At 48.3% G+C, this 13,674-nt stretch overlaps 1 protein-coding gene across 2 annotated transcripts in view; it reads left to right on the top strand.

Moving 5' to 3' along the window:
• Window positions 1–13,674, top strand: part of Kcng2 (potassium voltage-gated channel modifier subfamily G member 2) — a 66,694-nt gene that overhangs the window by 33,589 nt on the left and 19,431 nt on the right. For both annotated transcript variants that reach the window (XM_028768971.1, XM_028768972.1), the window contains one exon: window positions 6,255–6,952. In XM_028768971.1, the coding sequence (XP_028624804.1) occupies window positions 6,290–6,952 (663 nt within the window). In that variant the 5' untranslated portion in view covers window positions 6,255–6,289. The remainder of the gene's footprint in view (window positions 1–6,254; window positions 6,953–13,674) is intronic.

The following is a 13,674-nucleotide window of genomic DNA, read 5'->3' as shown; positions in this document are numbered from 1 at the left end:
TCTCTCTCTCTCTCTCTCTCTCTCTCTCTCTCTCTCTCTCTCTCTCTGTCTCTCTCTCTCTCTCTCTCTGACAATGCATATTTCAAAGGCAGCTTAAGAGGGATTTGGTTCAGTTCACGGTTAGAGGGCACAGCTTGTCCTGGTAGGAATGTGAGGATCCTGGTCACTTGATGTCTTAGTCGGTGTTCTATTGCTATGAAAAGACACCATGACCACTGTTATAAGCAGCTCTTATAACAGAAAGCATTTAAATGGGGCTGGCTTACAGTTATGGAAGTTTAACCTGTTGTCATCATGACAGAAGTATGGCAGCACACAGGTAGGCATGGTGCTGGGAAAGTAGTTGGGGCTTCTACGTCAAATCTGAAGGCAGTGAGAAGAGAGAGACTCTGGGCTCTTTGAAACCTCAAAGCCCACCCCCAGTGACACACTTCCTCCAACAAGAGCACACCTCCTAATCCTTTCAAGTAGTGCCACTCCCTGATGACCAAGTATTCAAATCCATGAGCCTATGGGGACCGTTCTCATTCAAGCTGCCATAAATGACATCCACAGACAGGAAGCAGAGAGAGAGAGGAATTCTGGTTCTGTCTGGTGCTCTCCTTTTTAATCGATCTGAGAACGATGCACCCACATTCAGGGTGGATGTTCCAACCGCAGTGAAACCCCTCTGGAATCTCTCATGCAGATACACCTAGAGCAATGACTCAGGCATGGTTCTACATCCTGTCAAGTTGACAATCAAGATGAAGCATCATAGCGAGTGAACTGCACATAGTCACCCTCCTCTCTGTGTCCTTCCCTCTGCTTGTCACATTTCCTATGATGCATCAGGTGACTCAAACCTGGCCCCACAGAACCACATGCTGAACACCCACCTGGACATGTGTGTTTTCAATTCCTAGGTTGTCTCAGTGAAAAGTTTGTTTTGCTGGGCAGTACTTAGAGAAAGTGTTAGCACTGAGGGAAGGCCCTAGCATTGACCACCAAAGGAAGTGATTGTCAGGGCTTACACACTGTTCCTGTGGACAGCACTGGATCTCACCTGGACCCACCCACTCGGAATTTTTTCCACTGGGATAAAGTCACACAGCATTATACTTACCATTTTGATCATTTCAAAGTATACAGTTTGGTGGGTTCTTAAAAATCCATTAACAAGGTTGTAGAGCAGTCACCACTGTGTGGTTTTGGGCCATCTTCGTCATGTCAGAGGAAATCCTACTAAGTGCTTATGCACTGTTACCTCTTCTCCACTTGATGGCCACTAACTCTCTGTCTCTGTCAAAGACCTTACTGTGGACATTTCACATCCCAGGGTTCACACTATGTGACCTTTTCTACAAAGCCTTTTACATCTTTTTACATCTGCTCAAGTTTTGTTCCTATGGTAGTAATACTTCATGGCTTTTGTCTCCAGAATGTATCAGGCTCTGGTTCCTCACTCACCACTTGATGGGACTTTGGTTGGACTCATCCTTTGGCTATTTTGAACAACACTGTATAAGCATATTTGTATACGTCTTAGTTTGGCTGTGTGTTTTGATTCCTCTCAGGTACTTACGTAGGAGTTAAGCACTGAGTGGTGTGGTAAGGTGCCTCAACTTGATAATTATTTTTTTAAAGATTTATTTATGTATGTGAGTACACTGTAGCTGTCTTCAGACACACCAGAAGAGGATATCCCATTAGAGATGGTTGTGGGCCATTACATGGTTGCTGGGAATTGAACTCAGGACCTCTGGAAGAGCAGTCAGTGCTCTTAATCACTGAGCCATCTCTCCAGACCTGACACTACCTGATCTTGGGGTCACTGCCAACTCTTCTCTGTGAGGCTGTGCTCTTCAGTGTCCCCCACTACATCTGAGGTTCTTGAGTTTCCATATCTTGGCTGACATTGGTTCTACCATCTGTTTGGTACATAATTATATGTGTTTTATGCATGTGCACATATGTATACATATGTGTACATATGTGTAGAAACTGAGGTCAACCTCAGGTGTCCTTCTTCAGGATCCATTCATCCTGGTTTTTGAGATGAGGTCTCTCACTGGGACCTAGGGCTCACCAATTTACCTGGACTGGCTGCAGTGAGCCCCAAAGATCAACCTGTCTCTGTCTTCTGAGACCTAGTATTAAAAGCATTCACCTCTATTCCTGAATTTTAACACGGGTGCTGGGAACTGAACTCAGGACCTCAATTTTATGTGGCAAAGTGCACGAACGGTGTATCTCACCCAGAAGTCAGAATGCTTTCCCACTGAAATAAAACTACATAGAATTATACTTAATATTTTAATCATTATAAAGCATGCAAGTCCGTCTTTTTAAAACACATTAACAGTCATTTGTGACTATCAGAGATAACTTGTACACCAAGCTATCTCCACAACTCCCCTTGTTGGATTGTGACTAAACAAAGTGGCTTCTCTCTGTGTGGTGAGTGCCATTCCTCCACTGCTGGCCGCAAGGTCAGTGCTGGTGACACACTGGCAGTTGGCCCTAGTGAAGATCCCTTGGGTGCTTAACAGTGGCCTCTCCTTCCGCTTTCAAAACACTCTTGAAGCCTGCCATAGACAGTCACTGTGAGCCATGCCAGCATGGAGCTCTGGTTTCATCTGGCTTGCAGTTTCTTGATGCATAGATTGAGGGATTCCATCAAAGGTGGGGATTTTTTTCATACACACATCTTCATCAAGTCTACCTTGCCCCCGATGTCTCCTCCGTCCTCACTACCGCCATTCCCTTCCTCAGTTTGGTGTGTTCTTCTCTTGTTTTTTACACGTCCCAGCATGTCACTCAGTACTGCCTGTATGCATGCGGGTGTCGTCATCGTGGATCATGGGTAGCCTCTCAGGGGCCCATCCTATAAGAGTGCTGACTCTCAGATTTCGGGATTTATTTTTTTTATGCATTGTTTTTTTCAACCTCCCTCGTTCCTCTCCTTTTGCAGAGCCTCTTACCCAAGGCTGTAGGCTTCCTGAAGGCTGCTTGCCAGTTTCCCCTGTACACCTAAAGGGGGGCCCTTTCCTGGGTCCTCTTTTCATCCTGTGATATGGACTGAGGCTTGCTCAGTTCTGCAGATCTTCATCTTATTATCACACTTTTCAACTCCAGTATTCCCTTGCTTCCTCTTTATAATTTGTCTCCTTACAATACTTTTTTTTTTGAGACAGGGTTTCTCTGTGTAGTCCTGGCTGTCCTGGAACTCACTCTGTAGACCAGGCTGGCCTCGAACTCAGAAACCCACCTGCCTCTACCTCCCAAGTGCTGGGATTGAAGGCGTGCGCCACCACTGCCCGGCTTATTGATACTTCTTACAGAAACTTTCTCATAATCCTTTAGGTCGGTCTTCAGGTATGGCTTCCTTTAGCTTTTTTATTTGTTGGTTTTCTGTTTGAGAAAGGATCTCACACTATAACCTGAACGAACCTGGAACTTACTCTGTAACCCAGGCTAGCCTCAAACTCGTGACTATCCTCTTTGCCTTGGTTTCCCAAGTGCTGGGATTATGGGCATGCATCATTACCTCAGGATATTTCTTGAACATATTTAATTTAGTTTATTTAGTCTTTTCTGGTGAAGCCAATGTACAGGCTCCCTTGGGGACAGTTCATCTTAGTTGTTCTCTTCCTGTGAGGAGGCTATTCTTTTTCATACTTCATATTCTTCGTAATTTTTGTTGTTGAAACTGGACATTTTAAACAGCACAAGGAACAGTTATAGAAATCAGATCCCCAACCAATGATTGGTTGTACTTACTGATGTTTGTTTGCACAGCTCATGGTTTAAAAGATCAATTTTGTAAAGCCTGTATGCCTTTCCTTATGTGGCCATCATGGCGCTGCTCCATTAGATCCACAGAAAGAAAAGTGAACCCAGTGTTTGCAGATGGGCTGTGTGAGCGGGAACCTTGCCAGCCCTCAGCCAGGCAGCCTATATAACTCTTCTGCTTACCTGCCTCTGTACCTAAAGGTCAGCCAGGGACAGCCTGGGCCGCTTCTTTGATATTTACTGAATTAACACAGGCATATGTGCAGCATCTCCAGTCCCAACGCATCTTCCAATTCCTTATTCGCCAAGCACCTCCTTCCCTCCAGAGCGCTTCTCCATCCAACGCCATCCACTGCCTCAGGCAACAACAGCTATATCCTCCTATGAATGCTTTGACAGATGATCTTAAGCTGGCTGCATTGGCTCCAAGCAGGTTCCTGGTATGAGAGATAACAGCAAAGCCTTTGGGTCATTCTTCTCAGAGGTTGGCGGGAGCTTTAGGGAACCACAAGGCCTGGTGAGGTATGTTCTTCCGGTGAAAGTACAGGTGTCAGTAGTTGCAGGCAGTGCTTTTCAAGGACACCATTGGGTTGGGAGCATGGGGTGGACAAAGTGACATCTCTAAACTAGGCGCAGGACATTGACAAGATGTGTCCCCTAAGCATTGATCAGGGGTAGATGTGGGGTGACTTCCCTGAGCTTGGGTCAGGAGTGGCTATGGGGTAACTTTCCTGGTATAGGGAAGACACAGAGAAAATTCAGCTTTCTCCCCCTCCCCCTCCCCCTCTCCCTCATGTATGTAGTGCTCTGCCTGCATTTATGCCTTGCAAGCCAGGAGAAGGCACCAGACCTCATTACATATGGTTGTGAACCACCATGTGGTTTCTGGGAATTGAACTCAGGACCTCTAGAAGAGCAGTCAGTGCTCTTAACCACTGAGCCATCTCTCCAGCCCCAGCTGCTTTCTCTTAAGGTCCTCATGGCCACTGACAGTTTTTGGGTTATTGCCGAAGTCCCACGAAAGTTAGCTCTGAAACTTTTTCCCTGTGGTCCACTACTTCGAGGAAGGATTTGAGAGGGCTTTATTGTGCCATATATTTTCACATAGGATGCTGAGGTTAGGGCTGAAAATATTCTTTCCTAGAAGGTGTGCTGACAAGAATCGTTTGTCTGTCTGCCTGTCACTATGACAATACTGGAGGGGGGAGGTAATGTCCCCCAACAGACAACCAACGTGTCCTTGCTGGCAGGTTGGTCTAACCTGGACCAACTGGGACTTGCCTGTCAGCTATTCTCTTGTTACTATTATCTAAGTATTATTAGCTCTGAGTGCCTCTACTGAATGTCTGGCTTTTCCATTCCAGGAAGCAAAGAAGCACCACTGTAAACAGTAAATTGGAGGGAGCGGGGAGTCCTCTAGAAAAACAGCAGAAGTCTCTGTGTAGTCAAAGTCTTTGATGTTAGTAATACACCCCCCCCCTTTTTTTATATAGAATCCTCTAGGACAAGTGAACCCAGTGGAGAAAAAAAAAATGTGTATGCCAAACAGTTGGCATAGAAACCTAGAAGGCTCACAGAGCAGCTGAATAATTTTTGTGGCTACCCAACAGTTCCTCTGACTTAGAAACCAAGGCTGGCTGAAAAATCGGGCACTGTGGGTTTCCATCTTCCTTGATTGGTGATTCTCAACCCCAGCTGTGCAGCAAAATTACCTGGAAGCTTTGCTCCAAGCAGAGCGGACCTCTGCCATCATGGAGATGTCAAAGATGCACAAGGCATAAAAAGGCCTAGTGCGATGCAAATATCTGTGAGATGCAGGCAGTTTCCTCCACGATCACCGGAGTCCTGGACCCCTCCTCATCTGTGAAGATGCAGGCGGGACCTCTAAGAAAAACTGCCCTGGTTTCTCATATACAATTATCATATCTTTCTTTACATTTTTTTTTACTTCCTACGTTGTGCTCAGTGTTTCTCATTTGGCTTTAAATGTCTCTTTATAATTGGTTCCTTTAAATCCAGTCTACAGCAGTGTCCACACGGTGCATTTGCTGGAATTTTGTAAGTTTGTTTCTACCTTACAACAAGCCCCACCTTTATTTAACTCCTTGACTTCGCTGGAGGATGGGTAACTGAGCTCTTTATAAATACTGACCGGCCCAGGGCAGACCAGACATGGGTTTGTAAAAAGCCTTATCCTGACAGATACGTGGCATAAACCCTACTTGAGTCTAGTTTCTGCCCACGACCCTTCTTTGCCTGAGAATTTTTTCTGCGTCCCTGCTTTCTAGGAGGTGAAGCAGGTAAGGATACAGCATTGGAGGAAGGGGGATCCCAAATCCGGACATGCGGAGCCTGCAGGTGTGCCAGAGTTAGGGGTGAAGCTGGGCTAGGAAGGTCCTGCCCCCCACCCCAACCCGGATCTTTGGCTAGGCGATTTTCTCCCGATGGCCGCAGTCCTAACACTGAGATTCCTTTTGCAGGCCCAGTCTCCTGACCGCAGCCGGCATATGGGGTCATGGCCCGGCTCCCGGGGCACCCGGAGGCCCCCGGCACGGAGCCTAGCAGCGCAGGCCGAGGGGCCCGAGGCGGCCGCGGGGCCCGGGCGCGCCACGTCATTATTAACGTCGGGGGCTGCAGGGTGCGTCTGGCCTGGGCCGCGCTGGCCCGCTGTCCCCTGGCGCGCCTCGAGCGCCTGCGAGCCTGCCGCGGCCACGACGAGCTGCTGCGCGTGTGTGACGACTACGACGTGAGCCGCGACGAGTTCTTCTTCGACCGCAGCCCGTGCGCTTTCCGCGCCATCGTGGCGCTGCTGCGCGCCGGCAAGCTGAGGCTGCTGCGCGGCCCGTGCGCCCTGGCCTTCCGCGACGAGCTGGCCTACTGGGGCATCGACGAGGCGCGGCTGGAGCGCTGCTGCCTGCGCCGCCTGCGCCGCCGCGAAGAGGAGGCCGCCGAGGCGAGCGCCGCGCCGCCCGCCCGAGGGCCGCAGAACAGCCCCGGCCGAGCCCCGGGCAGCGGGCGGCTGGAGCGAGGCCGGCGGCGCCTGCGCGACGTGGTGGAGAACCCGCACTCTGGCCTGGCCGGCAAGCTCTTCGCCTACGTCTCCGTGGCCTTCGTGGCCGTCACGGCCGTCGGCCTGTGCCTGAGCACCATGCCTGACGTCCGCGCAGAGGAGGAACGGGTGAGTGTGGGCGCAGCCTGCAGGGCCTAGGGACAGAGGGGAAGCCAGCATCAGGGAGGTGTGGCCAAAAGGCCACATGGACGGCGTGTGCAGGTTACTATTTAGGGTTGTCCACTCTGCCCTGGCAGTGGCTGGAGCTCCAGTCTCCACACCCCTTTTCTATGCTAGTTGAGTGGTCAGGAGTGAGGGTCCACTGAGTTGATGCCTGAGCCTCCAAACTTGGTTAAATTCCAGGACAAGGACGCACAGCTTTTCTTCTAGGGCCCTCTCTGTATCTTCAACAGCTCAGCAAGCAGTACCTTTAAAATCTAGACAAGACAGAGCTAAAAATGTACCCAGTATCTTAAGGGTCTAGAGCAGCAGTTCTCAACCTGAGGGTTAAACGATCCTTTCATGGGGGCTGTATATCAAATATTTACATTATGATTCATAACAGTAGCAAAAATTACAGTTATGAAGTAGCAACAAAAATAATTTTATGGTTGGGGGTCACCAGAACATGAGGAACTGTATTAAAGGGTCTTAGTGTTAGAAAGGTTGATTCTACATACAGAATTGTATGAGCCAATTTGGATATCCTAGGGTTAAAGGGCCTTTATGGGGAAATGAGAACTCCGATCTTGTTGAACGACCTGTTTCTTGTCCTCTTTTCTGTCTTGTCCACCAATCCTAGAATGTCAGCACAGGAAACAGATTTGTTATTTGTGGTTACCCGATTCTAGTGACAGGCAAGAGGAGATAAAACAAAACAAACCGACTTAAAAGCATTTGTCACATTGACCATCATGGAAAGTTCTGGAAACGACTGGGGAAAGATATTATGTAGCCAACTGGGGTCTGTGTTTGTGGATACTGGGATTCCTGCAGAAGAAGACATTCTACACTTGAATTTAGCTCAGTGCAACTCCAAGTCCTTCCAGTCTCTTCCTTAGGCACCATCCTGTCCCTCTGAGCAGACACTTCCAACTTCCTCACAGACACACCTTCCTTGGGCAGAGCTCTCAGGCCAGGTCCTTAGAGTCCTATCCTGTCCCTGCCCATGCCCAATGCTGACCTAATGAGATCAACTCATTCAGAGAAACAGAATTTACCAAGAGTTTGGCAGCCCTGGCTGCAAATTAAACTAAAATGTAAACCTACGGAAATCGGTTTGGCTTGCTTCACTATTGGGCATCCCGAGCATGAGCCAAGTCCAGTCATTCTAAGTAGTCATGAGTTTCTGGTTCTACTATGATACTTGAGGTGGGATGTTTGGCTCAGTTGTAAAACATTTGGCTAGCTTATACAGTGGAGGTGGGGTGAGGAAGAGACGTTCAAAGTGTTGGGTTTTTGCGTATAGTAATCACTCTATATACTGCTCAGGAAGAAAGATATTTGGGGAAAATTGTCCTATAGAAGTCAGGGGTGCCTCAGCTAAAGATGACATATCTGGAAAAGCCAAAGCCCTAGATCCCCTAGAAACATCTGCTCACCCCCAGTTGCCCCAGCTGTGGACACTTTCAAGCACCGTCTTCCAAATCCAGTTACAATTAAACAGTGGTGACCCCATAGAGAGAGATGTCTTCCAAAATGTGTCCACACTGCTACCCAGTTTCACCCTCACACACCCTTCCCTCATCCCCCTCCCCTTCTCTAAGGAGAAGGGGAGACCTCTCATGAGTACCCACCCCTTCCCAACACATCAAGTCCAAACAGGAATAAGTGCATCCTCTCCCACTGAGACCAAACAAAGTAGCCCAGATAGGGGAAAGAGATCCAAAGGGAGGCAGAAGAGTAAGAGAGAGCCCCAGCTCCAGTTGTTTGGGACCCACATGAAGACCAAGCTGCACATCTGCTACATATGTGTAGGGGCCTAGGTCCAGTCCATGCATGCTCTTTGGTTGGTGGTTCAGTCTCTGTGAGTCCCCATGGGTCCAAAAACATTAATTCTTGTGAAAAGTAGTTTTTGACACATGTAAGGGATACCTTTGAGGGACTTCTGTATACACAGAGCTCTCTCTGGATGTGTTGGTTGGGCAGTGGGAAGCCATAGCTGCCCCTATACCATGTTCTCTGGCACACCTTAGGATACCTTGATCCAGAAGCTGCAGAGAAGGATCCTCTGGGGTCTTCAGATGTTCAAGAAATGTCTGTCCTCTGCATGCTTTAGGTACACATAAGTAGGCAGTGTTGTGACTACGTCCCAGGAAAAAGCCCATCCACTGTTTTATGTTTAGTAAAACATACATGAAACTTGTCATCTTGCCACGATGCAGCATGCAGCAGCAATGCTGTGCACATTCACAGGTGTGTAGCTTTTACCCACCCATCTCCAGGACTCTCCACCTCAAGAACAACAGAAAGTACCAAGCCTGGTTAGCAGAAAGAGTTGAACAAATAAAGTTAACCAGGCACTGTAGCTGGAGATATTTGAAAAGACAACAGCCGCCTGGCTGCTGGCTCTAAGTTCTCGCACTAATGGCGGCACCAGCCGGCCAGTGGCACTGGCACAGAACCTACACAATGTTGGCGTGGCTGCTGCCTCCGCTGGTCAGCTCCGTGGCCTCCCTGGCTCTAGGCACAGAGCCAACTCTGCCACCCCCATGGTGCTCGGCTTAACCCCAGACAATAACCACTATCCTTGTAGTAGATATCACAATTCCCAGTACCTGGTAGAAATAAGACTCTTCATGCTTAAAGATTATCAATAGATTTATATATTAGCAAATACTCAATACACAAGATGCCCACACAATTAGAATTGTTATCCCAATTATCTAACCTTAATATGAATAACTACCTGAGACTACTAGAGACATGAGAGTATACATCTGCCGCCATCTTGCCTCCTCCTCTTCCTCCTCCTCCTCTCTCCTTTTGCTTTTTTCTCCTCCCAACTCCTAGCTCCGCCTCCCTCTTCCCTGTCCAATGACAGGGCTCCACTGCAAATATATTGGGCAGGAAATTTCTGCCACAGGGCACCATTAATAACACTGGCTGGGAGCTCCATCGGGGGCTGGTGTACTTGTTCCAAAAGCCACTGATGCAGAAACCACAGCCTGCCTGCCTTACTGTGGCACAGCTCAGCCGAGTAGAAAGTGGATTGTTTCCCTGGGATTGGGCAATGTGGAGCAGGGTTGGCCCCTTCCTGAGGCTGTTGGATCTATCCTTGCCTTTAGCTACAGGCCATGGCTTCTCAATCCTTTATCACTGCGACTTTCACTTCCACACATCTTGTCTTATGGACCCCAGCCTCCTGTGTGCACAAACCCTAGCCTCTTATCAAGCTCACCTGGGTACCTAAGCCAGTGTCCCCTCTCAGGACCTGTAACTTTATCATACTGCAAATTCCTTTTACCTCATTCGGTGACATTTTTCTCAGACAGTTTCTTGATAGCAAACAAAATCATGGTACATTCCACGTAAGCCTGCTGGCTTGTTCTCCAGACAGAGTATCTCAAGGTCTGCCATGTGCCTTGTCTAGGTTGGAAGCCACATCTGCCTACTGGCCCCAGAGTTCAACAGGCAACTGTTGACCTGGTACCCGGTTCAGGCTGTGTGACCTGGGTCTGCACCAATACCAGGGGACCAGTGCTCACTACAGTGACCATGCAGATGTGTGTGTGTTTGCACAAGGCCTTTCTGTTGGAGTCACATCATCTACCGGCCTGCAAGCTTTCAGCACCTGACGCCTGTTGGTTGTAAACTGCTGTTCTCATGGAATCAGTTCTTTCTCATATTTCTTGTGTTGTGTTCATAACTGCACACTACACAGGTGTCCCACAACCTTTCCCTAGGGAATTGTGTTGTGACACTGTGCCTCGGCCACACCTGGCCCCCAATCTCCCAGTCCTAGTAGGCTGTGTCCTTAACCTAATCCCTGGGAGAGTATTCACTCAGTAGCTGTGTCTTTTAGAGAAGAACAATCTTATTGCTTTCCAAACCTACTGTGTATTTTCATACCGTAAAAACAGAGTTACCAACCAATAGCCTGAAAATATATGGCCACAATGGCTGATGTGAATTCTTTAACTCTTAAAAAGTACATTCTGGTGAAAATACCATCATACCTGTTTCCTAATCCCCAGGTGGACACCTCATGGCGATGTGCAGATTCCCCATGTTTTACATACTAAATTGTGGCCCTGGGGACACTAATCAGTGTCTCAGCAGCAGGTACTGAAGGAGGTTGGAAGGACTGGGAAGCCAGGGCCTGAAGTAGGTCTTGCAGATGGAGACTGAGATCAGTACTCTGTCTCTCTAAGCTCTTGACCTCTTCTGTGGGAGACCTGCAGAGGAGACAGGAGTCTCCAGCACAGCTGTTATCTTCAGAAAGTCTCCAATGGCTCTATAGTCTTCACTAGGTTGGGTTGGAGGAGACGGTTCCTCTACCTTCCCCATGCTGCAGGCCAGTGTTAATGTGTATGCTCAGTATTACATGCCTTTTCCTGGGGAGACATGAACAAACATCTGTTCAGATAGTCACCAAGGAAATGACTGCCCAGTGAGTGTATTGTGTGTACTTACAGGACTGTGAGTGACCACTTAGGCAGCTCTGTTACTGAAAAGCTTACCCAGCATGGACGAGAACTCATGAAAGCTGCATCTCTGGAGTTCTCTACCTAGATTACAGGCAGCTTTGGGATCTGAAGACATGGTTCAGCAGTTAAGAGCACTAGCTGCTCTTCCGGAGGACCTGTGCTCCAATTCCCAGAACTCACATGACAGATCCCAACCATCTGTAACAACCACCCCAATGGATCAGAGACCTTCTTCTGGCTTCTGAAGACACCACATGCATGTGCTACACATATATGATCCAGTCAAAACACCCATATACAATAAACAAACAAACAAACAAACAAAGTCTCCTCTCCCAAACAGTCACTAATCTCATACAGCATTAGAAAAGAACTTAGTGAATCCTATAAATTTCAGGAGCTTCCTGAGCCTTGTAAATAAACTACTTCCTGAATCTTATTAGCCTGCCTCTCCACTCTAGGAAACAATGTTTCAGTTGAGAGGAAATAGCTACATAATATCAGAATCCTTAGGTACTACTAGGACAGTAGTGCTACAGAAATCTATAACTAACACAGGCCCTGACCATGACTGGCCTTGACTAAATGGAGTCATTCAAAAGTAGATGTCTTCTGAGAACTTATCTACGGAGTCAAGGTGACCATGGAAATGTGCTCTTTTTGGGTTTGAAGGTGCTATTGTTGGTAGGAAATGCCCAGAGTCAGGCTTTGAGCTAGGGAGGTATGTTGCAGTATCTGTTTTGAGTGATTCAAATGTGTAGAGAGATGGTGCACAGAGAATTTTATGCCAACAGATAGCTGCAAGGTTCCTTCTCTGCGGTGGTGGCTGCTGTGTTGCCTGGAGACAGAGCTAAGAGCTTGCCTGAGCCCTGGCACACAGCGGGGACGGGCTGTGCTTGCCAGCCTGCCCGAGAACAGCCTGTCGCTGCTGAAGGCCCATGGGGTGCAGGGTGCTTTTCAAAAATCCATCATTTCCTTTTGCACTGGGCTGTGTGGCTGTGGCAGTCAGTGTTTCCTTTTGCTCACGTGATTTAATTTACGGCTCTTGTAATGAGCTATGGATTTCATGCCTGGGATTTCAGCTTTGAATTTACTGAGATTATTTCTGCAGCAGCCTGAAAATCTGGTGACAAAAGTTTCTGCTGCAAAGACACATATGGGCAAACACAGAGCTCTGCCACCTTCTGGCAGAGTGAGGGTTCGGCGGTCTCTGAGCCAGTTAGTCAGGGTTCCCCAGAGATGTTAGTGAGAGGACATATGTACAGGGGGTTCACTGTATGGACTCAAGGTACACAGTCTCTAGCTAAGCTATCCTAGACCTGAAGCTTCTGCCAGAATCCCAGAGGGCCTAGGCATAGGCTTAGAGTAGGAGAGGCTGAGACCATGGCCCCATGGTCATGTAGGACTCTCTGCCACCCAGGAGGGAGGCCTTCTGTATCATTCATGCTTCCATATGACTGGGTATGTCACAGACGAGGAACATCTGCGGCTTTATCTAGACACCCTCTCAAGCACATCTGGAGTTACGTCTGACCAACCCGGGCCACCCCAGAGTCCATACATACATACAAAGCTCCCTATCACGTGAGCTCTAGCCTTTGTCCCACGCCCACCCTAGTGCCTACGGCTGGTGGTTCTCCGTTCACTGGTACCTCATGAGAGCCCTGTCAGAGAGCAAACTGCACTTCCAGCCAGGACACTGTGTATTCCAGACATACTTTGTATTTGTTGTCCTTGCCTCTGACACAGATATACTATGCATTTGTAGTTTTTGCCTCTGGACAATCTCTGGGACCCTCTGACTGGTTTCATGGGATGTGAAGTCTGAAGCATGAGAAGTGTGAAGCATGAGAACCTTAAGGCAGAGCTGAGGTGGGGGCTCTTGCTTAAGAAGAGATTACAGAGGAACCACCAGGGAAGCTTCAGCACTGGGCTCCCAATCCACGCTGGTATGAAAATGGTTGTTGTCTGTGACACTGAGCCATACCCGAGTCTCAACATCAAGGCTCCTTCCATTGTCCCAGCATGGCCATCAGCCTGGTTTCTGTGCCCCCAAGAGGCTCTAAGGCTGCTTGTCCCACCTAACAAGGACAAAAGAATGTAGGACAGCTGGCTTTGGATGAGGATAGAGGCAAACAACTGGGCCTCTTGATATCTGCAGTGCACTAGTGCATAGGGGCCGGGTGGAATTGTTACTGCGGT

Source organism: Grammomys surdaster, unplaced genomic scaffold, assembly GCF_004785775.1.
Source record: "Grammomys surdaster isolate TR1022 unplaced genomic scaffold, NIH_TR_1.0 189, whole genome shotgun sequence".
In the NCBI taxonomy this organism is placed as follows: Eukaryota; Metazoa; Chordata; class Mammalia; order Rodentia; family Muridae; genus Grammomys; species Grammomys surdaster.
The sequence above is the reverse complement of the archived record's forward strand: the minus strand, read 5'-3'. Positions and strand labels throughout refer to the sequence as shown.